Source organism: Phragmites australis, chromosome 1, assembly GCF_958298935.1.
Source record: "Phragmites australis chromosome 1, lpPhrAust1.1, whole genome shotgun sequence".
NCBI classification, from domain to species: domain Eukaryota; kingdom Viridiplantae; phylum Streptophyta; class Magnoliopsida; order Poales; family Poaceae; genus Phragmites; species Phragmites australis.
In genome coordinates, this window is record NC_084921.1 from 3,839,800 (window position 1) to 3,866,848 (window position 27,049).

At 42.5% G+C, this 27,049-nt stretch overlaps 3 protein-coding genes and 2 long non-coding RNA genes across 5 annotated transcripts; 3 read left to right on the top strand and 2 right to left on the bottom strand.

Moving 5' to 3' along the window:
- Window positions 1–5,907: 5,907 nt before the first annotated feature.
- On the bottom strand, window positions 5,908–6,672 carry LOC133922489 (GDSL esterase/lipase At5g45910-like). Its single transcript, XM_062367886.1, has 2 exons — window positions 6,335–6,672; window positions 5,908–6,197 (listed from the first exon to the last, which is right to left on the bottom strand). Exons 1-2 carry the CDS (start codon window positions 6,438–6,440, stop codon window positions 5,929–5,931), a joined length of 375 nt encoding a protein of 124 aa, XP_062223870.1. The 5' UTR covers window positions 6,441–6,672; the 3' UTR covers window positions 5,908–5,928.
- Window positions 6,673–6,804: 132 nt separating this feature from the next.
- Window positions 6,805–18,437, bottom strand: LOC133922409 (histone-lysine N-methyltransferase ATX4-like). Its single transcript, XM_062367776.1, has 23 exons — window positions 17,336–18,437; window positions 17,049–17,104; window positions 16,762–16,969; window positions 16,552–16,665; window positions 16,372–16,440; window positions 16,213–16,278; window positions 16,014–16,108; window positions 15,837–15,926; window positions 15,190–15,325; window positions 14,980–15,055; window positions 14,776–14,878; window positions 14,507–14,631; window positions 14,189–14,334; window positions 13,969–14,073; window positions 13,464–13,528; window positions 10,061–10,259; window positions 9,053–9,139; window positions 8,912–8,968; window positions 8,746–8,835; window positions 8,150–8,236; window positions 7,471–7,545; window positions 7,282–7,382; window positions 6,805–7,167 (listed from the first exon to the last, which is right to left on the bottom strand). Exons 1-23 carry the CDS (start codon window positions 18,014–18,016, stop codon window positions 7,077–7,079), a joined length of 2,922 nt encoding a protein of 973 aa, XP_062223760.1. The 5' UTR covers window positions 18,017–18,437; the 3' UTR covers window positions 6,805–7,076.
- A 722-nt stretch (window positions 18,438–19,159) lies between these two features.
- LOC133886941 (uncharacterized) lies at window positions 19,160–23,043 on the top strand. The gene is made up of 8 exons (XR_009903487.1): window positions 19,160–19,226; window positions 19,332–19,429; window positions 20,480–20,578; window positions 21,408–21,468; window positions 22,125–22,185; window positions 22,542–22,613; window positions 22,694–22,823; window positions 22,912–23,043. It is a non-coding gene; the product is annotated as an uncharacterized LOC133886941 (long non-coding RNA).
- A 3-nt stretch (window positions 23,044–23,046) lies between these two features.
- LOC133886935 (uncharacterized) lies at window positions 23,047–24,245 on the top strand. Its single transcript, XM_062326845.1, has 5 exons — window positions 23,047–23,185; window positions 23,273–23,360; window positions 23,453–23,577; window positions 23,677–23,748; window positions 23,863–24,245. Exons 1-5 carry the CDS (start codon window positions 23,104–23,106, stop codon window positions 23,955–23,957), a joined length of 462 nt encoding a protein of 153 aa, XP_062182829.1. The 5' UTR covers window positions 23,047–23,103; the 3' UTR covers window positions 23,958–24,245.
- A 2,286-nt stretch (window positions 24,246–26,531) lies between these two features.
- Window positions 26,532–26,973, top strand: LOC133886949 (uncharacterized). The gene is made up of 3 exons (XR_009903489.1): window positions 26,532–26,672; window positions 26,757–26,828; window positions 26,905–26,973. It is a non-coding gene; the product is annotated as an uncharacterized LOC133886949 (long non-coding RNA).
- Window positions 26,974–27,049: the final 76 nt, after the last annotated feature.

Sequence of the window (27,049 nt, forward strand, 5' to 3'; positions counted from 1 at the left end):
GGGATCAAAAGCCAAGCGCTCTCTGACTTTGTGGCAGAGTGAACGCCCGTCCCCGAGATCGACCAAGAAGAAATTTCCGCCTATCCCTGGCACGATGCGCCCGGGTACTGGATTATGCACTTCGATGGTTCCCTCACGCTGAAAGACGCGGGGGCTAGAGTGGTTCTCACCTCCCCAACGGGTGAAGAACTCTGGTACGTCGTGCAGCTGCAGTTCTGAGCAACCAACAACATGACGGAATATGAGGGCCTCATCGCCAGCCTCCGGGCCGCGGTGGGCCTCGGGATTCATCGCCTCCTGGTCAAGGGAGACTCCTAGCTAGTCGTCAACCAGGTGTCGAAAGAATACCAGTGAAGGGATCCTCAAATGGCAGCGTACGTGGCGGAAGTGAGCAAGCTGGAGAGGCACTTCGATGGCCTGGAGCTGCGGTACATATCTCGCCGCGACAACGCTCTGACCGATGACCTTTCTCGCCTGGCCTCTTCCCGTGCGCGTGTCCCTGCCGAAGTCTTTGAAGAAAGGCTCACACGGCCTTCTGTCCTGCCTGCCGACCAGGACGAAGGGGAAACATCGAGCCTAGTTCAGGGGACCCCGAGGGTGCCCTCAGTGGGAAGCCCCATCAGGGTGCCACCGCCTAGCGAGTGCGCTGCGCTTGCTGGCAGTTCTCAAGATGCCTCGTGGATGGACGAGATCCGAGGGTACTTGAAAGAAAAGTTCCTCCCCGAGGATATGCCTCTGTCGAAAGAATTGCGCGGCAGTCCAAACGCTATGCCATAGTAGACGGGGGTCTCTACCGGCGCGGCACGGACGGTGTCCTCCTGAAATGCATCACCCGGGTAGAAGGCGGCGAGCTTCTCGCTGAGATCCACGAGGGCGAGTGCGGTGGCCATGCATCGTTCCGCACGCTGGTCGGGAAGGCCTTCCGGCAAGGTTTCTACTGGCCTACAGCTTTCCAGGATGCTTCCGAGTTGGTTCGGTATTGCAGGGCATGCCAGTTCCACGCAAAGCAGATTCACCAGCTAGCTCAGGCTCTCCACACCATCCCCCTGTCATGGCCCTTCGCGGTCTGGGGGCTGGACATTCTGGGACCATTCCCCCGAGCAATCAGGGGCTATGAGTACCTCTACGTCGCTATCGACAAGTTTACCAAGTGCCCGGAGGCGGTTCCAGTCTTCAAGGTTACCAAGAACACAGCGCTTCAGTTAATCCACGGTATCACAAGTCGCTTTGGCGTCCCAAACAGGATCATCACCGATAATGGCACTCAGTTCACAAGTGCCCTGTTCGGGGACTACTGCGAGGACCTCGGCATCAAGCTCTGCTTCACCTCAGTCGCTCATCCTCGGAGCAATGGGCAGGTCGAGCGTGCCAATGCTAAGATACTGAAGGGGCTCAAAACCCGGACCTACAACGTGCTCGCAAAGCACGGGAAAGGGTGGATCGACGAGCTGCCTGCTGTGCTATGGGCCAATCGGACCACGCCAAGTCGCGCCACCGGGGAGACTCCTTTTTTCCTCGTGTACGGCGCTAAGGCGGTCCTCCCCTCCGAGCTCACTCTGGGCTCCCCTCGGGTGCGTGCCTACTCCGAAGGCAAACAAGAACAGCGAAGGCGCGACGACGTCAACTACTTGGAAGAGCGCCGGGGCACGCTACCGCCGGGGGGTATTTAAGAGAGCTGGCGGGCACGGACAAAGACAACTTTTCAGAGAACTCTCAGAGGCCGGATCGAGCTCTCCAGCGCTCAGTACGACACTCTGAGAGATTGAGGAACACCTTCGTACAAGCACAGAAGCTGAGACCACCGGAGAACAAGGAGCCCGAAGCTCTAGGATAGACAAACATTCTTGTAAGCAGTAACATTCCTGAGAGACATTCTTAGGGCATTTATAGCATCCACACAGGAGTAGGGTATTACGCTCAGTGTGGCCCGAACCTGTCTAAAAATCCCTCCAGTGCATTTACTGCATCCTGCATTAGATCATTCCACCCTACCTGCCATCGCATTTAAATCCATTTATTTCTCCTGCAGACATATTCAGAATCATCCCCCGATCGAATCTCAAAAAAGGGTCCCTCGGGATCCCTGCGATAGGAGTTCACCCTCCAACAGTATCTTATCCTCGAGCATGACGCACAGATCCTGGAAGGCCTAGAGCCACGAGGCTACAAGGTAACATACATGCAGCAGATGCTATTGATGGCCTACGCAAGTGTAAAATTTACAAAGAATCTGGTCATGATAAGAGGACTTGCCCGATCTGATAATAAACTATCAGGACATTATCATACTGTATTGGATTAGTGTTGTTGCAATTTAGTTTATTTTATGAAGTTATTCGCAGATATAGCCATCGAGTCAACCGCGGTGGCTATCGTCGTTCCTACTAGACAATACGACGATACCACGTACTGAGAGTACCTTTCGTGGTATCTTCTGTGCATGCGTGTCACCTTACTCAATGGACTTGTAAATCCAGCCCCTAGACCATTCCCCGAGGATCATGCCCACCTTCTTGATGTTGTGGTAAGTGATGTGGTACTTCTAACGATGTTCATTGGTTAAACCTCCGTATGACATGGCCCTCATCTTATACATACCGAAGAGACATACAAAATGCATACACAGGCGAGGCAAGCTTGTGAGGAAGTAATCGGGTCATCAACGTGGAGGAATCGAAACCCTCTCAGGGACTACATGAGGACGAGAAGGTCCCGCTTGTTGTTCGTCATACGTGGTCTAGTTGGTTGTGCCCCGCATTGAAGGTGATACGACCTACCAGCCATGGATCTGTCCCGTGCCTCCCACAGTAGGCGCTCATCCAATGCCCATGGGGAACCCGTTTGGGCATAGTCGCGAGAGGCACCTTTGACTGCAGAGCATCGTGTGTCACATTCCGGTGCTGAGGCAGAGGAGTGCATGCAAGCTCCTGAACCCGAGTAGTGTACACTTAGTTCACAGCCCCCGCAGTGGACACAACCTCCTCAGACTACGATGGCATCTCCGTCTGCAGCATTGACTCATCAAGAAGACATCATTGACTGCACGCAGCAGATGCCTGAATGAAGGAGAACACAAGCTTTTGACTGGGCTGCTGTAATGCAGGCTGTCAGCTTCACCGAGCTCCTTAGTGGACAGTACCCCCACTATCTCGATGCACATAGGGGCTCACAGTGGTACCAATAGGATGAGCCTTCGGCACACTGGACTCTATCAGAGCACATACTAGATGTGTCCACACTTCCGAATGAGGATCCTTCATCATGGTACATGCAGGGCTGAGTTAGCTGATCTAGATACATGTTCGGTGGGGGTCCCACAGGGCAAGACAATAAAGATGACGAACAAAGACACACGTGGCAAGGGCTAGCGCAGGCCACTGGGACGAGGGCCACGTGCTCGTCAGACGCTTATTCTCCTGGGGATTGCGTGTGGCGTCGGTGTTGTTGAGTAGCTAGTGTAGTTATTCGGTACACTTGTACTTTTTCGTGATACATGTTTATTCGTTTTATTGTCATAGTTATCTCTATTATGTCTTATTCACTGTATTGTTAATGTAATTAATTTTAATTTATTTAATTTTTGTCAAATAATTATGGCACATTACTTTATTTATTAGTTATTTTTTAAGCATTGTTACAAATTAATTGTGATATTTAATATTTGTTTAATGTTTCTTAAATAATCAGGGATTCATGCTTTGGTGCATAGCCATAACGTTACAGTCAAGGATCAATAAATCTATGGCAGGATCTTGTAGTATAGGGTTTCTATGGACATCTACAACTATCGATATAGCACTTAATGCCTCATTACAGGTTGTGCGTGAAGGGAATGATGATCCCTTCAAGGAGAACAACCTAATTTAAGTCGTGTACAAATTTCATGCAAGACCCTTCTATTCTGCGTTAACCGCTCTGCTCCAATATGTAACCACCAACGACCTTATGGCCCTCTTGCATGAGCGGTGTCAAAGGTATCTCAGGGTGTGCGAACTAGCTGACTATTCTTCTATGCTAAGTTCCTCTAGTAGGCAAAGAAGGATAGTGATGTTGTTCGATAAGTATGTATCCCACATTTAGGTTCATCATTTTCTATTTGGTCACCCTACTTATCTTTTTTTCATTGATTTGAATACCCCTCTTTTGTGTTAGGCATTCCCGGAAGACACAGAGTTCATGAACAAAGACATCACAAACTTCTTGGTGATGTATAGGCAGGGGTGTGATGCTTGTGTTTACGTAGAAGATGATGAATATCAACGAACCTAAGGGGTACAGGGGCACCTTCTACTTTTCAACTAGAAAATAACGAGAACGGTGAGGATGATGATTTCATATCACCAATGCATCGACGTTCCAGCAGCAATGCAGGAGAAGGTTCACTGCAAGAGGACGTGCTCCTACCGTGATAGCTCAAGATGACGACGCTGATGACTATTTCATACCACAACGACCCCTCCCTCCGTGACCTCCATCTCCGGAGAACACTAATGACCTTGAAGATGATGGTGGATTTTCTAGTACCCATCCTTACAACTTTCCATCTACACCTCGGAGACGAAAATCATCGTACCTTGATAGCATTTACTGGCACAACTAGCATTCTTCTGCTAATTTACATCGCCACTTTCCACCGTCATTTTGAGATGATCTAAGTATTCAACAGCTATACGCTATGCATCTTGAGATCAATGATACAAGGGGCAATATTGCCACGCCATTCTATGCTTCAGCAATAGGGATAAGGTCATGGGCCTCAACAACAATAATTGATTTGTACATGTTCATCTGCCAATTTTGTTATCTATGGACGAAAAATATTAGTAAGCGGTTGTTGAACGTGTCCCTGCTTTGATCATTTGGTGGATGACCTTTAAATAGTTGCATAGCCCTTCTCCATCTACCAAACACATGATTTTTAGGAAGACTACTACACTTCGTGAGATATGTTTATACATATGTCTTGACTCAAGCTTTAAATAAGAAGTAACCACATGACAGACCTTTAAGCATAAAATGACAACACATCTATCCTAAAATGATAGCATGACTCTTTCTCTCTCTGTCGGCGAACGTAATAAGATTCCCTGAGACCCACCCTAACATTGTAATAACTCTCTCTCAAACGTGCATTGTCTTTGAGCAACACAAACTCAACTTGCATCTGCTTTTGTTCAATGCGACAGGTGTAATCAGGGCTAAAAGCAACTTAGTACTGATATGCAAAGAAAAAAGCCTAATGGAAGTGCAAGCTCATCAATACTTATAGTTGCAGACTGAGAGAAAGCTAGAGAGAGGGAACATTAATTAGGTTTCGATGAAAGCTAGCCCAAACAGGGTCCAAGCCTGCCCTCACGGCAACCAGACGAGCTAAATCCTATCAAACGGGGCATGATGCGGGGGTGGGCGACCGCACAGGGACCCCACCCTGCAAGGATCTCGTGTAGCCATCAATCCTATTTTATTAAAGTTAATTTCTATAATTTTAGGTTATTAATTAGGTTAACAGACTATTAATTTGATCATTTATCTCACTGTAAACAGCTACGTCTCATAAATTTTTATACGAAGATTAGATAGAATTATACTACTAGTACTAAGCATGTTTTAGCCTTTAGATGTAACTGAATTTTCATCACACATTCAAATTGGATATTATGGTATAGCATATAGAATATAAATAGACTTTTCACATACCACAACTCTTCTATTGGACATTATTATATTTTTATGAATTTCTCAAATATTCCTCTTTTATTTATAAATATTGATCACATATAATATTAATTCTGTTTTTAACGGTACACATACAACTGTATTCGAGAAAAAATATCTTCTTTTCTGAGAGTGTAATTTCAATTTTACACATAACTCTATATATTGTGGTACCAGATGACGTCAGCTATCATATATATATATATATATACACTATATATATGCAGGATCGAAGAATGGTTGAGAACTGAAACCAACGAACGAACCTTGCGGGGAGTTGCAGATGGAGGGCTTCATGTCCTGGAACCACTTGATCTGGGTGTGCAGGGAGCCCGAGTCCCAGACCGTGTGCCCCAGCCCGCGCCCCTGGAAGAAGGGCGTGTCCAGCGACGTGGCGCCCGTGATGGCGAAGTTGGCGCCGCGGTGGAACGTCGCGTTGCGCGCCTTGGACGGCGGCAGAAGCGGCAGCCCCGGCTCCAGCGCTGCTCATGCATGCACGCAGACAAGAAAGACGGCGCAGACGTAATTCAGCTCAACTGTTGCCGCAATTCAGTCCGAATTGAGTGGATGGAGGTGGTGGCGTGGAGCGACGCGCCCGCGCGCGTGCACTTATGCGTACCGATGAAGTCGATGACGACGCGGCCGTCGGTCGTGCCGTACGGCAGGCGCGCCGTGCCGAGGTAATCCAGGGTGCCGTCCAGGCAGAGATTGCCGTCTTCCGCCATGGAGTCCCCGAAGTGGAAGATGGCCGCGTACTTCCGCGCCACGGTTGCCTGGGGCCCCGCGAGCGAGAGGAGGACGAAGCAGAGTAGCAGTCCAACAGGCGACACCTCATGACGGCGAGGGCGCTCCCGGCGACATGGTGTCTTGTGTAGGAGCTAGCTGTGCTGTGCCGTGCCGGCGCGAGGATGCGATCGCCTGCTGCCTGCGCTGCTCGCTCGTTTGAATTCTCGTGTGGTTTGGTTAATAAATTAATGTGGGGCTTAATTCTCTCGTTGTTAGATTGCAAGAGTATAGATCAAGTAATTCAGCCATGAACGCGATAGAATAACTGAGTCAGGTCAATAAGAGTAATTTCATGGAACTGGATTGCATCGAATGGATTTTTTTCACTTAGATAGCAGCATCTTTATTACAACAATGGACGAATTTACAACGGCTGGCTGAACCCGGTTGAGCCTACCTTGCAATCTAAATAAAATCCGTGGCAATAATACAAAATCGATGCTTCTTGGCAGCCACGCGTAAATTGAGTAACCAGATGAGGGAACAAATAAATGAATCGTGAATCTGGCTGGATCTGGGAAAACGCCCAGCCTTCGGCAGCTGTAAGGGGTTAGTCCTTGTAAGATGGTTTTACCCTAATTCATGTATCCACGGCAGCTAGGAGCTTTACAGAGACAAGGAACTTTGCAATCTTCAGGCTCGTCAGGGTCAAACAAGTAGTCATAACTACACGTAAAAGAGAGAAAAACTTATCAGAAGATGATAGTTTTATTTAAGATATCAAGGTGATGAGATTATTTCCTTGTGTAATCAGAAACGGGCAGGGTTAAGAAGCATTACGTTAATTCTTCTCCTGCACAGACATCTCTTTTGGCAATAAGAATGATCTGGCTCTTGTCATCACCAACACTCATGATCCTTGCATAGCAGTTAGGCATACACTACAAGTGTGACAAGAAAAACTCGGTTGTCATTTTGGTGAGCTATTGCGTATGGCAAGAAGATGCAAACGTGAATACAAAGGTTTACCGAGTGGTTAATTAGGCGGGCTATGTTTCCTTTCTCTGTGGCATCAATAACAACATCTTCACTTATCTTGAACAGCTGCACAAAACAGAAAATAGAATCAATGCACTGCACCAGAAAACTAAAGTGCAATATTTCACGTAGACTGCCTGTTGACTACTCAGAGTCGAAGCACATAAAAAGTAAATCAAATATGAATGTACAAAAACATCATTAGAAAACCTTATAGTAAATGTGCTTCATCAACTCTTATGAAGGATCAAATGGATAGAACACAATCGATGAAAATTGCAAAACATAAGTCAACCACAGATTCACAGTGCCACTAGATTAAGCATAAATTTAACATGTGATTAGCACTCTTAAGAGTGATCAATGCACTACAAGAATAATTTTCAAGTATTCAACTGCAGAACAAATAAGCTATGGGACCACGAAGTTACCATTTGCAATGAAAAAGCATTGAAGGCAGTACAGTCATTGTAAAGATGGCAAAGAAGGCTTTAAAATGGTATCTTAGGGCAGAGCTATAATTACTTCTCAAGCTAATTTCATTTGCTCCAAGCACTTATAAATTTAAAATCATTACCAAAATGTGATAGGTAACACCAGTTAAACCTTACAAGTTAAAAGTGAGAAAGTAGAGCTTTATAGAAGGTAAGCACAGCAAATGATAACTCACATAACAGTCTTTTCTCTCTCTATGGTATCGTGCTTCCCTCAAATCAGCAACACTGCGTCTAACTTGTTCACCACGATATTCAATAACCTGGCACAAGATTGGTTCAGTGACATTAAGAATTAACTACTCATTTATAGATGCAAAATGAGTTTAGACCAACCAATTCAAGAAAGACAGGCAAAAAAATTATCATGGCAAAATTTATACTGTAATGTAGAACAAAAAAATAATGCCAAGAGTGTTCCCCCTCACCCAGACACACCCCCGGATAGATATTTGTGCAACCAAATATATACATTCTCTGTAATTTTGCATGGCAGATTGTAAATATTCATTAAATGGAGTACAAGCTTTCTTCTGTAATCTAGAGCCTAAACAGAGGAAGAAATATACCTGGTAGACATTTAATCTACCAATTGACATAAATATAACTTGTAACTGTTTGCTTTTGTTTTCCGATCACATTAATATGGCATGTCGCTGCATGTTCTTGGACATGTCATTGTAGATATACTCAACAAACTAAACTGGATCAGCAATGCGAATAATTTAACACAATTAACATAGATAATTTAATTTGACTTGACATGATATACCATTTGACCCTCTTGAATTTTCCTAACAGCAAAGAGCCCCCATCCATGTATTCCAGATAGACCACAGGAGAGCCTCTTATTTTCAGTTTTCTGCAACCATCGAACAGTTTGTTTATCAGTATGCAGACATAGCCTGGTAAGAACAGCAGTCACTCGGAAACTAAACCTGTAAATAACAAAGTCGTTCTTTAAATGTAGAAAAAGGTTGGCCGTCCTTATGATCCTGTTAAAAAGGGAATAAGATGAATAAATGCTTCTGCATTCATTAGTAACAGAAAGAAAATGCTAGTACTCATTAGACAATTACCATGCATGTGTTTAGAGCATCAATCAAATCTTGGGAGTGGTGTTGTGGTCCCATTATTCTGTGGGCAATCGCCTCTCGTGGTTCTTTCTGGAAAATTAAGATTTAAGATAACTTAGTGGTTAGTAAGGTAGTACCAAAAGGCTTAAAGACAAGAAAACAGAAATCAAATCTAAACATACTTATCAGATTGAAACAAGTCAATCAAAATACAACTAGAAACCAACAGTAATAGCATGACTTGACAGTAAAAAATGTCGCAAATAACAGAAAATCAACACACATAACCAATGATATGAAGGCATGCGTGAACATGTAAAACATAATTAATCCTAATGCTAGAGAGCCTGTTACTCCAAAATACAAAAAGTTAAGAGTAAATTTTAAAAACCTACAACTATTTTGATACATGTTGCAAAAAAACTACAACTTCTAGTGCTCATTTTAAAAATCTACAACTATTTTGACACATGTTGCAAAAAACTACAACTTCATCATCGTGAGCCCACCTGCCATCCTATATAGCATGTAACTGTGGGCCCACCTATTACCAAAGATGTAGTTTTCTGCAACATATGTCAAAATAGTTGTAGTTTTTTGAAATTTACTCAAAAGTTATTACATGCAACTGTCATTAAGAGCCTCATCCTTGGACCAGCAAACAAGCAGGGTTGCTTTTTTCCTTTTTGAAAGCATCAAAGCAGCGCGCTTTTTTGTATTGAAAGGAGCAAACCAGCACCCATATGCAGACAACCATTATTCCTGCTCTGTTGCACTAAGAATCTTACACATGAGTCGAATAGTTAAACTATCAAAGTAGATGAACTAGCCAGCAAGGAAATTATCACAAAGTTAAAGAATGCAATGTCTAACTGATGCTTGAAAATGATTAGTAAGAGCCAGTAAAGTTCTACAACAAATTTATAATTTATCCATGATGATGAGCACAATAGTTTCTCAAGAATAGGTAGGGGGGGAAATAAGTATGCTAAACAGATGCAAGAAAATTACCTTGTTTTTCAACATTTCATAAGTTTGGCATCTTGCAGTTAGGCAGTCAGAAATTTTAGCAGGAAGCACCTTCTCCAGGTGATTTTCCTTCCTGACAAGCCTTGTACGAGTCTGTTTCTCACTACTTTGGAGCAAAAATTTGGTAGAGAAAACTCCTTCAGGTGTCTTCACTACCAACACATTATCTGGGTCGGGAGTACTACAGAGGAGCAAAATAACATCGTAACCAGTGATAGCAATATAAATGCGGTATTTACTCCTTCATGGCAAATTGCCAATTTCACAAATAACTACACAAGAAAAGAGAACTTGTGACAGCCCAATTTTCCCCTCTTCCTCTCTCACTACCAAGTGGGTCCCAACCGTTGGAATCATCTCCCACCTCCCAATTTTTTCCCTTCCTTCACTGCTCACTAGCGCCCCCATTTGAATGCTGCTGAGCCCACACCCAAATCAATGCATTAAACCGTCGATTGAACGTGCAATTGATAACTAACGACCGCGGATTGAAGAAGGACCTCAATTTTGTGGAGGACCCGAGCTTAGAATGGAAATCAACAACCTAATTTTCCGCCGTCCCGTTAAGACCCGAGCCGGCCAAATTGAATCCGATCTCCCCATCTATAAAACCCAAATCAAACCCCCAACCAAGGTTCATTTTGCTCCACCTCGCCCAATGCCCCAACTCTCACCAAGCCTCTCCAGACTTTCGTGACGCTCATAACCCAGTCAAACAAGCTTGCCATTGCTTTCAGGTCACGCTCCGTCGTTCACCGTCATCTCCCAAGCATCGCAGCGCCGTCTCGAGTCTTCTCCGACCATCTTCCATTGCGCCAACTAGCCGTCGTCATCTGTCTCACCAAAGGAGAGATAGGCGCCCCATCTGCCGTTAGATCTCGCGTGATAGGCTAGGATTAGATGATAGTTAACGGTTTGCTCCAATCCTTTTTAGATGTGCATGATTTAAATAGCCTTCGGCCTAGTCAGTGTGCCACGTGTGCGGCCACATAGGCGTTTTTGCCCTACGTGGCATCCCAGTCAGCAAGCCAACCCGAGTCAATAGCCCAGTCAGCTGATGACATCAACATTGCGCGGGTTTTCCTTTAGAAGAATAATTCACGAAAATAGATTTTTTTTGAACAATAGGTTTTCAATTTAGAAAAATTTCCAGAAAAAAGAAAATGGTTTAGATAAATGTTTACAAATGTTTTTAGCTTTGTTTTTATTTCTATAAATGTTATTTAATGTTTTTCTAGTGTAAAAATTATTGCAAAAATGATAGAATAAATGTTTAATTTTGGAAAATGGTTTAGAAAATATAGATTATTTCTGATATTGTTTTTAAAATGTTTTCTTTGATTAAATAAATGCTTTTAATATGTTTTATGCATATAAATTTAGTTTTAATTCTTGAAAATGCAAATAAATTCTTTAAATTTGTTTTAATTAGTTTTATGCTATAAAATAAAACTGGAAAATTGTAAATAAATGTTTAAGTCTTTTAAAATTTTGGTTTAATTCCAAAAAACAGTTTTCGTCTTTTTCAGTCGTTTAAAATTCGTTTAGCTATAGTTTTCGCATCATAGCTCTGATTTCAACGATTCTTGCGTCCATTTTTTTCTAATATCATAACCAAGCCAACCTTAGCGTTTGTTTGTTGTGTTAGCCTTGTTTGGTGCTTTTTCTTAGTGTGGTGTGCTTTGTCCACGTGTAGAGAAGTCTGTCATGGAAGTGTTCAACAACATCTAAGATCAAGGCTTTGATGATTTCAAGCAACACCTTGGATAATGCAAGTGTCATCGAACATTTTGTACCCACTTTTGTAAAGTTTTGTTTAACAAATTGCATGCTGGTCAAATATGATATCTCATAGTTAGGGTTGACTAATTTTCCTCAACATTCCTTATAGTCGTAGTATGGTTACCGTGTTTTGGGTAGATTATGCTTAGTGTTGCTTACTCATGGGTAGCATAGGCAAATAATGTCTTTGTTTAATAATGGGAATCATGATGATGTTTGGTAAAAATGCTTAGACATGAAAAGTAGGGTCTGGGCAAGTTTGACATGTTGATTGGTCTATGGATGTCTTCCAAACAAGATTATTGGTTTTGTTGGGTATTTGGCTATTACCCTGTGATGGATGATGACGGTTTTATCTAGACTATATTAAGGACTGGTTCATGGAGCAACCACCTATGAAAATAGTACAACCACAAGACTAATATGAGACAGGTCTAGCCAAGTAATTCAATATTCTCTCAACATGTTGCAGATCATTTGGTGGTGCAAAGAAGGAAGGGTGTACTCCATAAAACCGTAAGGCGCAAGAAGGGACTTCTAGGGTGGAGAATGTACTCCACTTATATACAGCAATGAAACCTCAGCGGGTCGACACGTGCTGAGAGAGGCGTTGTAAAGGGTTTGTAGTCGTTTCCTAACAACACACCTAGAAAGTGTGCAAGTGTTTGATCAACACGGACATAACAGAAATCATGACTGAGGTAAAGCATACGACCTCTGTAGAGTGAAAATTGATATATCAATCATGCTCACAGTCATGAACAATATGAACTCCTCACATGATTAGTCGGGTGATTTCGAATGGTTTGGATGGTCTTTGATTGGTTCGAGTGGATCATAGTGGTGGAAAATGTGATTCGACTTTGATTTTTGGTTAGACATGGTTGGAACCTCAGATGTGGAACAAGGTGATTAGAACCTTGGCTCAAGTAATAAAAGATCTTCCACATAGTAAATATGTTGCTTTTTTTGTTTTACTACAAAAATAGCATTTATGCAAATAAAACCTTAAGTTAAGCCATTCTTGATATTAGTCAACTAATACTTTCCCACACTTGCTAAGTATTCCATGTACTCACACTTGCTATACCAAAACAATGTTGCTCAATCGAGGAAGATTTTGATAACTTCACAGAAGATGATGCGTTCTAGGATGTGTTCCCCATCGATTGCTTGTAGTGTCACCCGAAAGATTAAAGGCTACGCTTAGTTCCGCTGCAGTGTCTTTGCTTTTTGACCCTTGTCGGTCTCTTTTATAAGATCAAATGTATGTTGTTCTATTATTTCACTTATGACACGCTACATATATGTAATTTGATCCTAACATACATGTACTTTACATTCAATTTAGTCTTAAAACTGGGTGTAACAGAACTGAACTTCATTCCAAGACCCTGTAGGCTTCATGGATCTGATTATCATTGATTTTGCCTACTTTTTTCTATGACATTAAGATCAATACCAAAAAAGCCTCAAAGAGTATGGCAACAGAAGGGTCCTGGTCTACATTAGAATTATTTTTCAGAAAAAAGAAATCACTACGTGAACTGATGTAATTTAACCAAAAAGAAAGGGAGACACTAAGATGAAACAAAAATATTACCTATGAAAAGCACAGTAGGAAACCATTTTTGTCACGTGCCTACCATTTCTTTCAGAGTATTGCAACTACAATCACACAAAAAAAAAAAGTCAAGCTTAATAAACTCTTCAAAAAAATAGATAGATACTAAACTGGATGGATTGTGTAAATTGTCCAGTGAATTATTACATCAAAGGGATGGATTGTGTAAACAAGTGTGGCAAGTCATGCTTGAAGGACAGTACAATAAATTATATTAGGTGTTGGCTGCAATGGAACTATTTGAGCAATAATACAAATGAAACAGATACAGAAGTTAATTATTCCATGATGTAGTAGCAAAAACTATGTTAAGAATAAAGTAATATCAGCCTAGTAAGTAGTCGGTGCTCGAAAACTGCGAATCATACAGCTAATAATGTAAATTGTGTTTTCATTTACACAGGCTGAATTAGCTAAAAAATGGATATGCAAACAAAATTGTCACCATAAATGTCCATTACAAAATGTGACAGAAGCAGCCTACCTCCATGCGATACCCAGCTCTTGATGCACACATTGCATGGTAATAAGTAGAGCATTTCCAGCACTGGGTGCAGGCACCATGCATCTGCTTGCATATAACGCATGTCTGGAGTTAACATGAAAACATAACGTTAACAAATACTAAGTGAAATTTGAACAAATAAGCACAGAGTAAATAGCTTGCAGCCAATTGTGAATATAAAAAAAATCCAAATCTAAACCTTCTTATAGTACTCTACAGGGATGCTCAATATGCCCATAGCTGGCTCCATTGTAGCATCAACAGGAAAAGAGACTTTAGGTTGAAACCAGGCGCACGCAACATGAACCCACAGTTGGTCAACATCTGTTGGCTTGAGAGCACCACCTGTGGCAATGCAAAAAGGTAGTACACGTTAATAGCATGAAACAAGAATTTAAGCGTGGTGTGAGGACCACTGGAAAGCATCAGCAATAATATGAAATATCATTCGAAGATTCTACTGGCTGATGAAGCTACAGAGCAAGTGAAACAATAAAGGTTATGAAAAAAATGATACCTTTGACAGGACAAAGGCAGCATTCTCTTTTTTGTTGGGGCAATTCACATGCTCGGCAAACCCATGTTGTAAGATCTCGTACAACACATGCTCCATAGCACTCTTGGTGGACAGCTATTTGGCATCTGAACACATGAATTTTGGAGTGGGAACTTTGTCAGCTGTCAGTCATAAACTCATAGTCATTTACATAGAGGCCACCTTAAAACATACACAGAGGTCTTAAATTAAGGGTGCTAAACGAAGCCTTGGAGACCAGCAAGAAATACCTGTTGCAAATGATTATTTTATTGTAGTCCCAATCCTCAACCCATCTACATACAGCACAACGTTCGGTTGTCCATTTAGCATAGACTGGACTGTAAGAGTTTGCTGCAGGCAGTCAATCATCAAAGCAATGAATTACATATTCACATGAGGTCATGTTGCAACAACAACTACACAGTCCAACACAAACTCAAGCGCCAATGTACCTTGCAATTTTAGCAGCTCTTCTTTTCTAATGCCTGGGGTAGAAGACTTTACATTTCCACAGGGAACACCATCCAGCTGCAGGCAGTGACAAAGATGTAAGAAATCATGAGTCAGTTTTCCATGCCGTTTGATCAAAAGAAGTACGAGCATATGAACATCAACTTATCAGTTTGGGCCATGGATTCAAAGTTGATGAAGTCAGGGCTTACCAAATTAATGAGTGGTTCCCCGTTGCTCTTGAGTTTAATACTCATCTTCCAATTCTTTTTCCTTGAGCCAGTATGTTTCTCCCACTCATTCAGACTCATCATCCTTCCCTTGCAAGACTTACATTCACATAGTATCCTGCCAGCGACAACATTTTAACTCGCATACATATTACAGGTAGTGGCATGTAAGGAAATCATCATAACATGCAGACTGCTAGCAAGTATGAATTGGTTCAGTGCTTCTGATATATGTTTATACACAACATAATAGTTGTCCATCACAGCACTGACCCACCAAGCAATTTTTTAGATGCGACTGCTACAGTAAGAACATCAAAGAATACAGAGTCTGATGGTACTTTAGCCTACAGGCCAATTATCATGCACAATTGAGTGATATGAAGGAGAAATATAATGTTCTAAGAAAAAATAAACTCACATGCATGCTCACACACACACGCATGTGCACATTTGGTAGTTGTTTATTCTCTCTGAGAAGTTGACTATTGACTTTAAGCTATTTGAAGGAGTGGGATTGAGCAAAAATAAAGAACATTAAAATCAGAAATGTAGTCCTGATAATTAAGCAAACTCAAATTAAAATGTTGTCTAAACATTCAGTACAAGAAAATACCCCAAATACTTACATGTGCTTCTCTGGTACATACAGTGCCTCCATCCCGTTGCAGCAAACAGGTATCCTTTCAGTCATTTTTTCCTTAGAAGTGCTAGCACATCTGTGCAGAGACACATTAGAAATTGGCATGCTTATTTATTCTAGTAAAGTTGTATCCATAGGTTGGATAAAAAACTAAATAACTTACTCTGAACTGTTGGAAGTGTTCAGTTGTTCAGTTGCTGGTGCTGTTTTGCGTTTTGATCTGCAATCTGGACAGAAATAATCTGTATTTTCTAAGTCCTACAAAATAATGCCAAATCAGCAAACGGTATTCATAGAATACATATAGATATCAAGCAATAAGACATCAAAATAACAGCATAAAAACAAGGTGAGCAAATAACCTCCATGTTGCTGCATGTCAGGTCACATTCAACATGAACCCAAATCTGGCAATCATCACAACAAACCTGGCAAGAAGTGCCTTGCAGGTCAGTACCTCGAATGTTCACAAGAACATAGAAAATAGCACAAGCAAAACATGTATTATTCTAAGCTCTTACCCAATTTCCACCATCTGTGTGGTGCCAAATTTTCTTGCATATACCACAGTATTGCTTCGACTGCAATAGCTGCATCGTAGTAATATGTATACACATAGGCCACCAAAAGAAAGGAAAGATGTTAAAGGAACACTTGAAAGATGAAGAACTATCTCACAACTCACACGGCAAGCCACATACCTTTTCACAGTGCCTACAAAGCAACTGGTCACCCTCTTGCTTCTTTTTCTTCGAAACCTTGGATGGTAGGCAATTACCACAGCTATCACAACATGGTGCTGACTTACCAACAACCTGCAATTTAGTGATTTATATTGCAGCCAGCTTAAAAGATGTATCAAGGGAAGCAGCTTCATCCTCAATCTGTACAATTGCAGTGCATTCAGTTACCTGAGCCTCAGATTGGCACTCCTGCTCGTTATTTGAAGCAGCACCTTCCTGAAAGCCATCAGGGACAGACTGATCATTGACAGAGTTTTGCAGTGAGCACCCCACATCCATTTGGAGATCAAAAAAGCCACGTTCAGCAAGGAAAGCCTCCTCAATTGCTGCACGGAATTTGCTTGGCCTGAGCTTATACAGAGGTTGTCCCTGGTATCTGTTAGAACAGAGAGGAGCCTCAGATACAGCCCAAGTGAGGAAAGCACTGTTCAACTTCACATTCCAGAATCTTTTACCTGTCTAGGTAGTCTACAAAGGGAAAGATCATCCCTTGCTTAGCCCAACCGTAGTCCTGCAAAGGGATGTGGCAGTGTAAGCCCACGGAAACCAAGAGCAGAAGGGGACTGTTTGGTTCAAGCCTACATATTTGTTACCCTGTTTCGGTTACATCTCGTGAAAGTACAAAACGAAGGCAGTATTTTTGTGAAAGTCCCAGTCATATTTTAAGTAGTGGATTTGTGAACCGAACAGCCAAGAAAAAGGACAGCCATCAATGCTTAACAAAGAAATTGTGATTAATTACCCTGCTATGACCGCCAGCAGAGTACCCGAAGAACATGACGCAAAGCGCGCCGGGAATGCAGGAGTTAAGCACGACTTCCGGCGCATGCTGCAGAGGGTCAATCACCAGCGCAGGCCAAGCCGGGCACTTCTTCCCTGACCTCGCCCACACGACGTCCCCAAGCACAAAATCCTCTGGCCAGTAGAAATCCTCCTTCTTCTCGCCGCCCTCCCTCTTGGGCTTGCACTCCACCACCGCAGGCCTCCCCTCCAGCCCGCCATTGCCACGAGCACCGCCGTCCGCGCTGGCATTGCTCACGGACGTGACCACACTGCCGCTGGCAGCACCCCCGCAGCTGCCGCTCCTGCTGATATTCCGGCACGCCCGGTACAGCTCGGCCTCCGTGGGCGTCGGCCGCTCGGGCGTCCACACCGCGGTCTCCACGGGGCCAAAGGAGGCACCTTTGGGCTCGGCCACTCGTACATCCACCTCGTACACCTCCGAGTGCCCGGCCCCGTCTCCTTCCGCGTCCACCGCCACGACCGCGCGCTTCTTCGCGGGCAGCAGCGCCGAGTCCCTGAACCGCGACGGGGCCACGCGCTCGCGGCGGCGCTTGGCGGGCGGCATGTTCTCGGCAGGGGGCTCCCCCTCGCCCGGGACGGCGGCGGTGCAGCGCTTGAGCGGGATGCGGGACGCGAGCATGGCACCACCACCGGTGGCGGGCGCTAGGGCATGGGCGCACGCGTGAAACCCTAGAATCTCGAATCGGGCGGGCGAATTGGGCGCGAGGGGGATCGACGCGGCTATGCCGTAGGGTTCCGCCTCCGCGTTGGGATTTAAGTGCGGGGGGGGGGGGTCGGCGATTTCGAGATTTGCGGGGCGGCGGGTGGGAGGCGACGCGGGGGCGAAAATTTGGGTTCCCTCCGAGTGTCCGACTCTCCGAGGGATTGGAGGTTTTGAAATTTTCGAACGCGATGCGATGGTCGGGGAGGGGAGGGGAGGCGAGGCGAGGTGAGGTGGGGAAGAAGGCCAGTAGGCCACCGCGAGGGATGAGACTTGGGAGTGAAGGCCAGGTGGGGGCGGAGGGAAAAGTTTCCGCGCGGATCTGGATCCAGGCTATCACATTTGCTCTGCTTATTGTTGTACTCGACGCGGGAGTTAGATTTGGGGCATCTATAATCTATAACATATATCTGTAACAGTGGACTCCACATATGTGTATGTAGAGATATACAGATACACATATATACGTATACTTTATGTATATATATACATGTACATATATTTACATATATAATATTATTTTATTTTCATGAAATTCCAAAAAATATCGAAAGAAATATTAGTTATATTGATAAATCGACTGAAATAATCTAAAACACAAAGAAAAATATATCTCTCCTACTTAAAAAAGAAATAAGGCGTGATCCGTCCGCGTGGAATATTCCTTTGCCTCCCCTTGCGATTCCTCTGCCGAGCGTCAACTCCGGTCGAAGTTCTTGACGGCCCTGCCATCGATCCCTGATTCCCCGCCCGTTGCAACGCTCCCGAAATCGCCGCTCCCCGCGCGACCGCCGCACCCCGCTCCCGAAATCGCCGCTCCTGCCCCAGCTCCCGAAATCGCCGCTCCCCGCGCGACCGCCGCACCCCGCTCCCGAAATCGCCGCTCCTGCCCCGGCTCCCCATTCTCATCGCCTCCCGGCCCATCCTTATCCGCCGCACCGGATTCTCCGCTTCCCGCCCACAGCCTTCTCCGCGCCCCTACCCCCTCCCAGGGCGAACCGTCTTGGGCGCATGGATATTTCCCTGCCGCCACCACCGCCAAAACAACCGCAACCCCCTATAAGTACCTCCGCGTCGAGGGCAGCACCACGGCGGCATTTTTTTGGGGTTGGATTGGAAGGCTCGCGAGGTGAGTAGAACTAGAACCGTCATGTGGTCTCGATCGATTACCGGTGTTTTTCTTAGCTTTCTTACTTCTAGAATTTCTATTCTCAAAGATGCCAACAATTTTCAGGCTCAGCACCGCCAGAAAACCCTTTCTCCCCGATAGCTGGTGCTCCCTTTCTCCCCGACGGAGCACACGCACCGCCAGTCCTTCCAGGTCCTGCTCAGGTGAGCTCGCCATCCTCTCTTGTTGGCAATCCTTGTTTTGATTTTCGCGTAGCAGGTTTCTTGGAACAGATCGATTTGATCCGTGAAATGGGTACTTAGCACCGGTCCTGGATGTTTCATTTGTTTTTTGCATTCTGTTCTTGCAGGGAGCAATTCACAACTATGTGCTCATGTATGTAACAGCATGTTGTCACTTGATTGATTCGATTATACTTTTGATGTACTGGAAATTTGGTTTTAAGATGAAAATTTTATACTCATGAGTAACATGAATATTCATCCTGACCAAACTTATAGATGGCAAATTTGCGTATCAGTCCTAGATGTTTCATTTCTTTTTATTTAGTAGTTCTAAATTCGTGACATTTATCCAAAATTTCTTGCATCAATCCAATATGGCGGTGCTGAGACTTGCATTGGGTAGCTTTACTTAGTTTTTGCATTGGGTAGCTTTACTTAGTTTTTGCAGATACATGATTATTTTAGCCCATGTGTGGAGATTGTGAGTTTTTATTCATTGTGTAAGTGGTGCTCGGAGGTAAAGCCCGGTAGAAATTTTCACAGCTCACGACTCATATGGTTTCCACCTGTGTAGTTCTGAATGGGATTTGATTGAGTAAACAAAAAACAACACGTGAATGGGTTTTGATTGAATAAACATGTGCAGGTGTGCTGGTGTGGTATATAAATTTACATGTTCTTAAACATTTATACTGCCGTTGCTGGTGAGCTCCTGCAGATCCCTGTCTCTGTTTGGTCGGTTCCGATGTTCTTGGGGTGGGATTTGTGTGGCTGCATACTCCGGCTGATAAATTTACATGATTATTTTAGCTTTATATGTGCAGGTGTGGTTTGTAAATTTACATGTTCTTAAACAATTAAAAATTTACATGTTCTTAAACTTTAGAGGTGATTGAATATGCAGCATGTACAGGTGTGGCTTAGTTTTGCCACTTCCACTCATGATTATTTTAGCTTGCCATTGCCCTAATATTTTTCACTATTTAATTGTCCCCTCATATTTCTAACCTTTTGTTTATGTTTTGTCAGTTGAAAACAAAGGGTGCCTCCCTGCTAAAGGATTACTGTACCAATTTAATTAAAGGAGTTTGCCGACACCAAACATGATCCTTTGTGGCTTGTGATAAGGTCAGTGTTAATGTTCTTGAATTTCTGGGGACACCAAACATGATCCTTTGTGGCTTGTGATAAGGTCAGTGTTAATGTTCTTGAATTTCCGGAGAGCCATAGTGACTTAGTTGAGAATGCTTCTTAGTTGAGAATGGTTTCATTTTGAAAAACATGTGTTCTGTTGTCTATTTTTCATGCACTTGCACCACATAACCTATTCTCATCCTTAATAGAATAAAATCCAAAAACACAAAACCGTTCCACAGTCTATGCAGCGGTTAATTGACTAATTTCTTAGCCATTACTATTCAATACACTTCCTGTTAGGACTTAGGAAAGTGCTAATGGCTCAGCTCTTCTAAAGTTCTACCCAGAACTTTGCTGAGTTTTATGCACATACAGTTTGTCCCCTCCCATCATATTTCCCTATGGTGTCTAGGGTTAGTGAAGTAGTGTACAGAGTATTTTTTTCCACAAAGAACTGTGCCAGAAGCAGTTGGCCCAATCTCGCCTACCCTAATCCTAGACTTTTTCTTAGCCATTACTATTCAATACACTTCCTGTTAGGACTTATTGAATAAACATGTGCAGGTGTGCTGGTGTGGGTTTTTATTGAATAAACATGTGCTTAAACTTTAGATTAGATTTGTTTTGCCACTGCCTTCAGTTATGTCTGTCAAGAGACTGTATAGTGCTTGGCACCTGTGTGTCAATATTTCCTTGCTAAAGCCATTCACGTGTTTTTGACAATCCGATAGAAGTGCTCCAAAGCAAAATTCTTGGAAGATTTTGTGCTGAATCCCCATTTTTGTCTGATTTTTTGTTACTGTTCATGTTCTTCATGCAGGTATTCGGTAGCATTTTGAGCTGTTGTTGCAGGTCTGTCGTTTTTGAGCTGTCATTTCCTGGTGAGTGGTGATTTGTTCCTTCCATTGAAGCATGCACTTTAGTTATCATGTATTTAACATTTTTCTGCTGCATATTTAAGTTATCCTATGATTTAGGATGATGGTATACCTTTCACTATTTGATTATCAGTGCATGTTTGGTCTCGGTTGTGTGAATGCTCTAAAATGCTTGATACCATTTTGTTTTGTGGCATGCTTAGATATCATGTCCATGTACCCTTCAATTCGTGGCATGTAATGAGACTATCATCCAATCTTAACACCCTAAAGAAAAGAGATATCTTGTCTGACTTGTGTCCATAATCTTGTCTCACTTGCTTGGCACCTGTGTGTCAATATTTCCTTGCTAAAGCCAGCAGCAAGGCCTTCCAGGAATGGCACTATCCAGAACCCACAAGCCAATTTTGTGGCAATCCATAAAATCATGACTTGTATTCATAAATTATAAATGAGTCATTTTTTCTTAATACCACATTTCAAGTGAACTGTAAATATCCTACTAAGAGATCATTAGATTTAATCAGTGTCTCTGATTTAAATAATTCCTTTAGCCAGACAATCCGATAGCAGTGCTCCAAAGCAAAATTCTTGGAAGATTTTGTGCTGAATCCCCATTTTTGTCTGATTTTTTGTTACTGTTCATGTTCTTCATGCAGGTATTCGGTAGCATTTTGAGCTGTTGTTGCAGGTCTGTCGTTTTTGAGCTGTCATTTCCTGGTGAGTGGTGATTTGTTCCTTCCATTGAAGCATGCACTTTAGTTATCATGTATTTAACATTTTTCTGCAACATTTTTCTGCTGCATATTTAAGTTATCCTATGATTTAGGATGATGGTATACCTTTCACTATTTGATTATCAGTGCATGTTTGGTCTCGGTTGTGTGAATGCTCTAAAATGCTTGATACCATTTTGTTTTGTGGCATGCTTAGATATCATGTTCATGTACCCTTCAATTCGTGGCATGTAATGAGACTATCATCCAATCTTATCACCCTAAAGAAAAGAGATATATTGTCTGACTTGTGTCCATAATCTTGTCTCACTTTCGTTAACCACCGCCTTGTACTGCTAGCTCAATGGAGTCAACTAATGTTACTCGAAAGAGAACATATGCAGACTTTTCCTACCGCCAAGTAGTTTCTAGGTGAGTACAATTTCACCTGTCAAATCAAAATTAAAATGAATCGTAAAGACGTAAAGCTAAAATATGTTCTTTTAATACAGATTCAAATTATTCGATGACATTGAATATTTGGACTTGGAGAGATTATGGAGTGTCGTCGTTAGGGTAGATGTCAAGTTCCCGGTCTCTCGTCATCGTGATAGCCAACACTTTATTCTCATGGATATCAATGTAAGTCACTTGTATAATGGATAGATATAACAATTGTGTTATACGAAATCTTATCACAACCTAACTTTGTCGATTATTAAATTTTAAGGGGTCCAAGATAGAAGCAATTGCATCAAACAGCAACGTTGAGAGATTCAACACTTTACTCGCAGAAGGGTGTGTTTATACCTTGCATGAAGTAAGATTCGATCCTAACTGGGAGGAGGCAGTGCAGTTTCGGAACATTGGGCATCAGTATGAGTGTGTCTTGAATGACCGCACTAGGGTTGAATCGTATACCATGCCTATTCAATTTCCACTCTATCCGAAGCATCTCACGCCAATCCATGAAGTGTACCGACGTCCTAACAAGACGTTTGTTGGTACGAATTAAGTGTGAAATATTTCCTTTTGTCTGTTATATAGAGAGAAGCATGACTGTTCATTTAATAAACTGATAAATCGTACAGATATAGCCGGAGTTGTTGTGCACTGGTGTAAACTTGAGCACGTTGGTCATAGTAAACCCTATAGAGAGGTCATACTCATGGACACAAGGTACACAAGTTATTATGCAGTTAACTCAAGCTTTATATAATAGAGATAATAATTTCATGCAAAACATCATATTTTTTTTCTTAAAATTGTAGGTTCAACCTCATAGTTGTTGGAATTTGGAGTGAGCTTTTAGAGCGGTATGCGATAAGCTTGCAATCTGCAGGAAATAATAATCATGTTATTCTTGGGACCATGCTAAAATTGAATAAAAGACACAGTGAGTGTTTCCTCACATTTCTTTTTAAAGATAAAGAATATTGACATAGTTTCTACATATATAACATCGTAGTAACTAAGAAAATGCAATATATGACAGGGTGTCTGGAGACTTCAGATCACACGAGTTTTGCATTCAATCCAGCTAATCTTCAAACACGTCAACTGCATGGTGAGTAGTTCCAGAACCATCCATAAAATTTTGTACAACTCAAAGTACTTAAAGGGTAATTATGCTAAACCAAATAGTTGGATTAATTGAAACATCCCTGATTGGATAATGCAGCCTTCGAGCGGTGGTGCGTCACGGGCAAGAGAGACCTCAGATTCGTGAATAGATTTGTTGAAAAAAGGTGGGCGTACCTCGCAACAGTGGTGTGACCTATGTTGGATACTTATGGATTCAAGTTCACCTTGAAGGATAATTTTGTAACAGATAATGCTAAATTATGATTGGTTTGTAGTTTTAGATCAGACATAACGGTAATAATGCTTGGTTTGTAGTCACCGTAACTTGTATATTCTTTAAGCAAGAGCACCGCTGTTCTTTCATAAGTAAGCAAAGAAATTATGAGAATATTTGGTGCTGTGCTATACCATGAGCATGTGGTCTAGGCACGCGTGGCAGGAGCGATGCATGTATGCAGAGACCATTTTTGTACATGCATTTATCGTTTGGTCTCCTTACTTTCTGGGTGGTGTGTTTTGATTGTTTGCCTGTTATTATTGAAGGGAATTGAAATGTATGGGCTGAAAAACTGAGTTGAAGTTGCATGAGCATGTGGTCTACGGCATGCTCCAATTCTGGCTGTCGATCATGGCAATTCTGCAAATTTTTGTTTAACAAATTATGCAAATTTTTGTTTAACGAGGGATCAAGTTATGTATATATCATCTAGGTAATCCCACTGTGTATTATATCATCTACTAGGTAATCCCAGTGTGTATTATACATATTTTTATGTATCCATCTCTCATGAAACTTCAGAATCGAATTCACACCCTGAAAACCCATAGATATGATTGTCCTCGTTTCCTTTCGCCTAAGCTGAACAAGGTTATATATAAGCTGGCTGTACGAATCTCGCAAAGCAATTAAGCAGATCAGTTGTACAACAAATATAGGACTGCTTATTTTCGAAAGAATAGAAGCCCAGTGAAATGGTGAAAACAGACTTTATTCATTCACTAGAGGAGCGACTCTCTTGCAACAGAGTAATGTATTCGACTCTCTTGCAACAGAGTAATGTATTGATTAATGAATGCACTTGATCTTGAAATATCATCTACTCCTTGACTGCACCATGAAATGCATTTTCATACTTCCAATGAAACACATACCAACCACAAATAACGCTAGGACTTCCATCGCTCACCTTGACTAATTTAAATAGGAGAGATATTAATCTAACTAGCGGAGATGTCCGGGTGTTGCACACCGTTCGAAGAAATATCCAACACCACCAACACAGGTATTGCAAAACAACTTATGTCTACTTCAAGTGCATATGTATCGTTTGATACTTCGCAACTAAATACATGTTGTGCCTTTATAGGTACTGCTAACAATATCAATGTTGGTGGACCAATCTCAACCATTTCACAGGCGGCCCTCACAGATCCTAAAGAACGTAAAAGGCAACGGGAGCGGGAACGGTATGCGCAGAAAAAAGATGAAATACTAAAGAAGCAACGTGAAGCATACCATCGAAAGAAAGCTGAAACCGCCCTTATAAATGCCCAACAACATCAAAGTGCTACAACAAATACCTCTATCCATTTGCCAGGTACTTCAAAAAGTAATCAACGATCATTATTGGTATACAAGATGTACTTATTAGTTAAAGCAACTAAATACATGTTGTATTTTCTTAGTTGACCCTAACATTATCAACAAAGAAAATGTGGCTCCTACAAATTGGCAACAAGTTTGTACCTCGTATAAGGGCCAAGAAAACATTGTCGACAGTGTGAAGACAACAAATACCAACTTTGGTCAATTGCCAGGTACCGTGAATATTTATATGCCAATGTTATAAATTTCAGCATACTATTTGGTTCATTGTTGAATGCATGAATATTAGAAGAGGGGCACGTTGTAGGTGACTTCACACGTACATCTGGAGTAGTAGGTGGACACAAAAGCATCATTGGCGTCACTACGACTCCAAACTACCATATTTCAGGTACATATGACCTATTTTTGCATGCTACTATATTAAAATTGTTGTCATTCGTTTGATGGTAATGTGTAGTGTGTAAGCATCCCGCAATTGTGATGCACACAGATGCACATTATTACATTCCTGATGTTGCCACCTGTTCCTATTCCTCGCATCGCAGAGCAACATAGTACCATGTTAGAAGAGCAAATACCACTACAATGTACCCCTGATTCTATCCAGACCGTGACCATTGATGACTGTGCCACCCATACTCCACCTGCTAATAATTCACAGATGGGAGAGTTAATAAACAAGCAAGTTGAAGCTAAACGAGTGAGGGATTGTGTGCGATACGCAAATATGACACCTGAACATAGGCGAGCAAGACTTGATCGTCAAAAGCTATCCTATGCAGTGCGACGCAACACCCTTAGTGAGAAGCAGATTGAAGCAAGTCGCGAACGTCGAAGGGTGCATAATATGACACCCGAAGACAAGCAGGCAAAGAGAGATCGCGATAAAGCATGGAAAGAGTTGCGTTGCAACACTCTAAGCCAGGATTCCATCGCCATGCAGAACCCAGTGTATGTCCCTGAGGTTGTGCCACTTGCTGTGGATGCATCCGGTCCACATGGATCCACAGTCACACGTGATTGGTCGATTCCTGCGGTCAAAGGTACCCCTATTTACATCCAGTCAGCATGTGAGCAGATGCCGAACATGGAGATCCCCGATATGACTGCCAGTCAAATATCATGTAGACAACGTGTAATACCTGGAGAAAGGCAAGCATTGCTAGCCCGTCGTAACGAGCACTTTGCAACAAGGCGTGACAAGAAACAGACTGCCTTGATAGAAGAAAGTCCAGCTGAGAGTGCGGAAGACGTCAAAGGTTTGGAACCTCCAACACAATCAGTCGTCATTAACAATGGTAATGTTCTTACATGTGTTGTTCTTTCCTTGCAATCCAATACAATATAGGTACTGATGTACGGTACTTGTTTTGTATTGACAGAAAATACCCCTCCGGCCCCTCAAACTGACAACACTACCACGCCTCCAACACAGCCACCAGTTAACGATGATGGTAATTTCATTGATTGTATTAATTTTATATTTCAAATGAAATCAGGACCCTCATAAAAATTTTATTACCGTGACAGGTGATGATGATGGCGTCATATTCGAGGAGGACTCCGAACATGAGGAGGGCTACATGTTCGGTGGTCAAGGTACTTTTGACATTTTTTTCGCCTTCTGTCCATATCTTGTATAGCCTTATCTAACTACTTGATGCTAAAAATATCT

What these genes read in the sequence shown, in the direction of transcription:
- LOC133886935 (XM_062326845.1), top strand. Translation starts at nt 23,104, where the DNA reads ATGCCTATTCAATTTCCACTCTATCCGAAGCATCTCACGCCAATCCAT. An exon ending in TCCTAACAAGACGTTTGTTG is followed by an intron (nt 23,186 to 23,272) that starts GTACGAATTAAG and finishes TAAATCGTACAG; the next exon opens with ATATAGCCGGAGTTGTTGTG. An exon ending in AAAATTGAATAAAAGACACA is followed by an intron (nt 23,578 to 23,676) that starts GTGAGTGTTTCC and finishes AATATATGACAG; the next exon opens with GGTGTCTGGAGACTTCAGAT.
- LOC133922409 (XM_062367776.1), bottom strand. Translation starts at nt 18,016, where the DNA reads ATGCTCGCGTCCCGCATCCCGCTCAAGCGCTGCACCGCCGCCGTCCCG. An exon ending in TTTGTAGACTACCTAGACAG is followed by an intron (nt 16,970 to 17,048) that starts GTAAAAGATTCT and finishes CTGTTCTAACAG; the next exon opens with ATACCAGGGACAACCTCTGT. An exon ending in GAGCTGGGTATCGCATGGAG is followed by an intron (nt 13,529 to 13,968) that starts GTAGGCTGCTTC and finishes GTGTGATTGTAG; the next exon opens with TTGCAATACTCTGAAAGAAA.
- LOC133922489 (XM_062367886.1), bottom strand. Translation starts at nt 6,440, where the DNA reads ATGGCGGAAGACGGCAATCTCTGCCTGGACGGCACCCTGGATTACCTC. An exon ending in CGTCGTCATCGACTTCATCG is followed by an intron (nt 6,198 to 6,334) that starts GTACGCATAAGT and finishes ATGCATGAGCAG; the next exon opens with CGCTGGAGCCGGGGCTGCCG.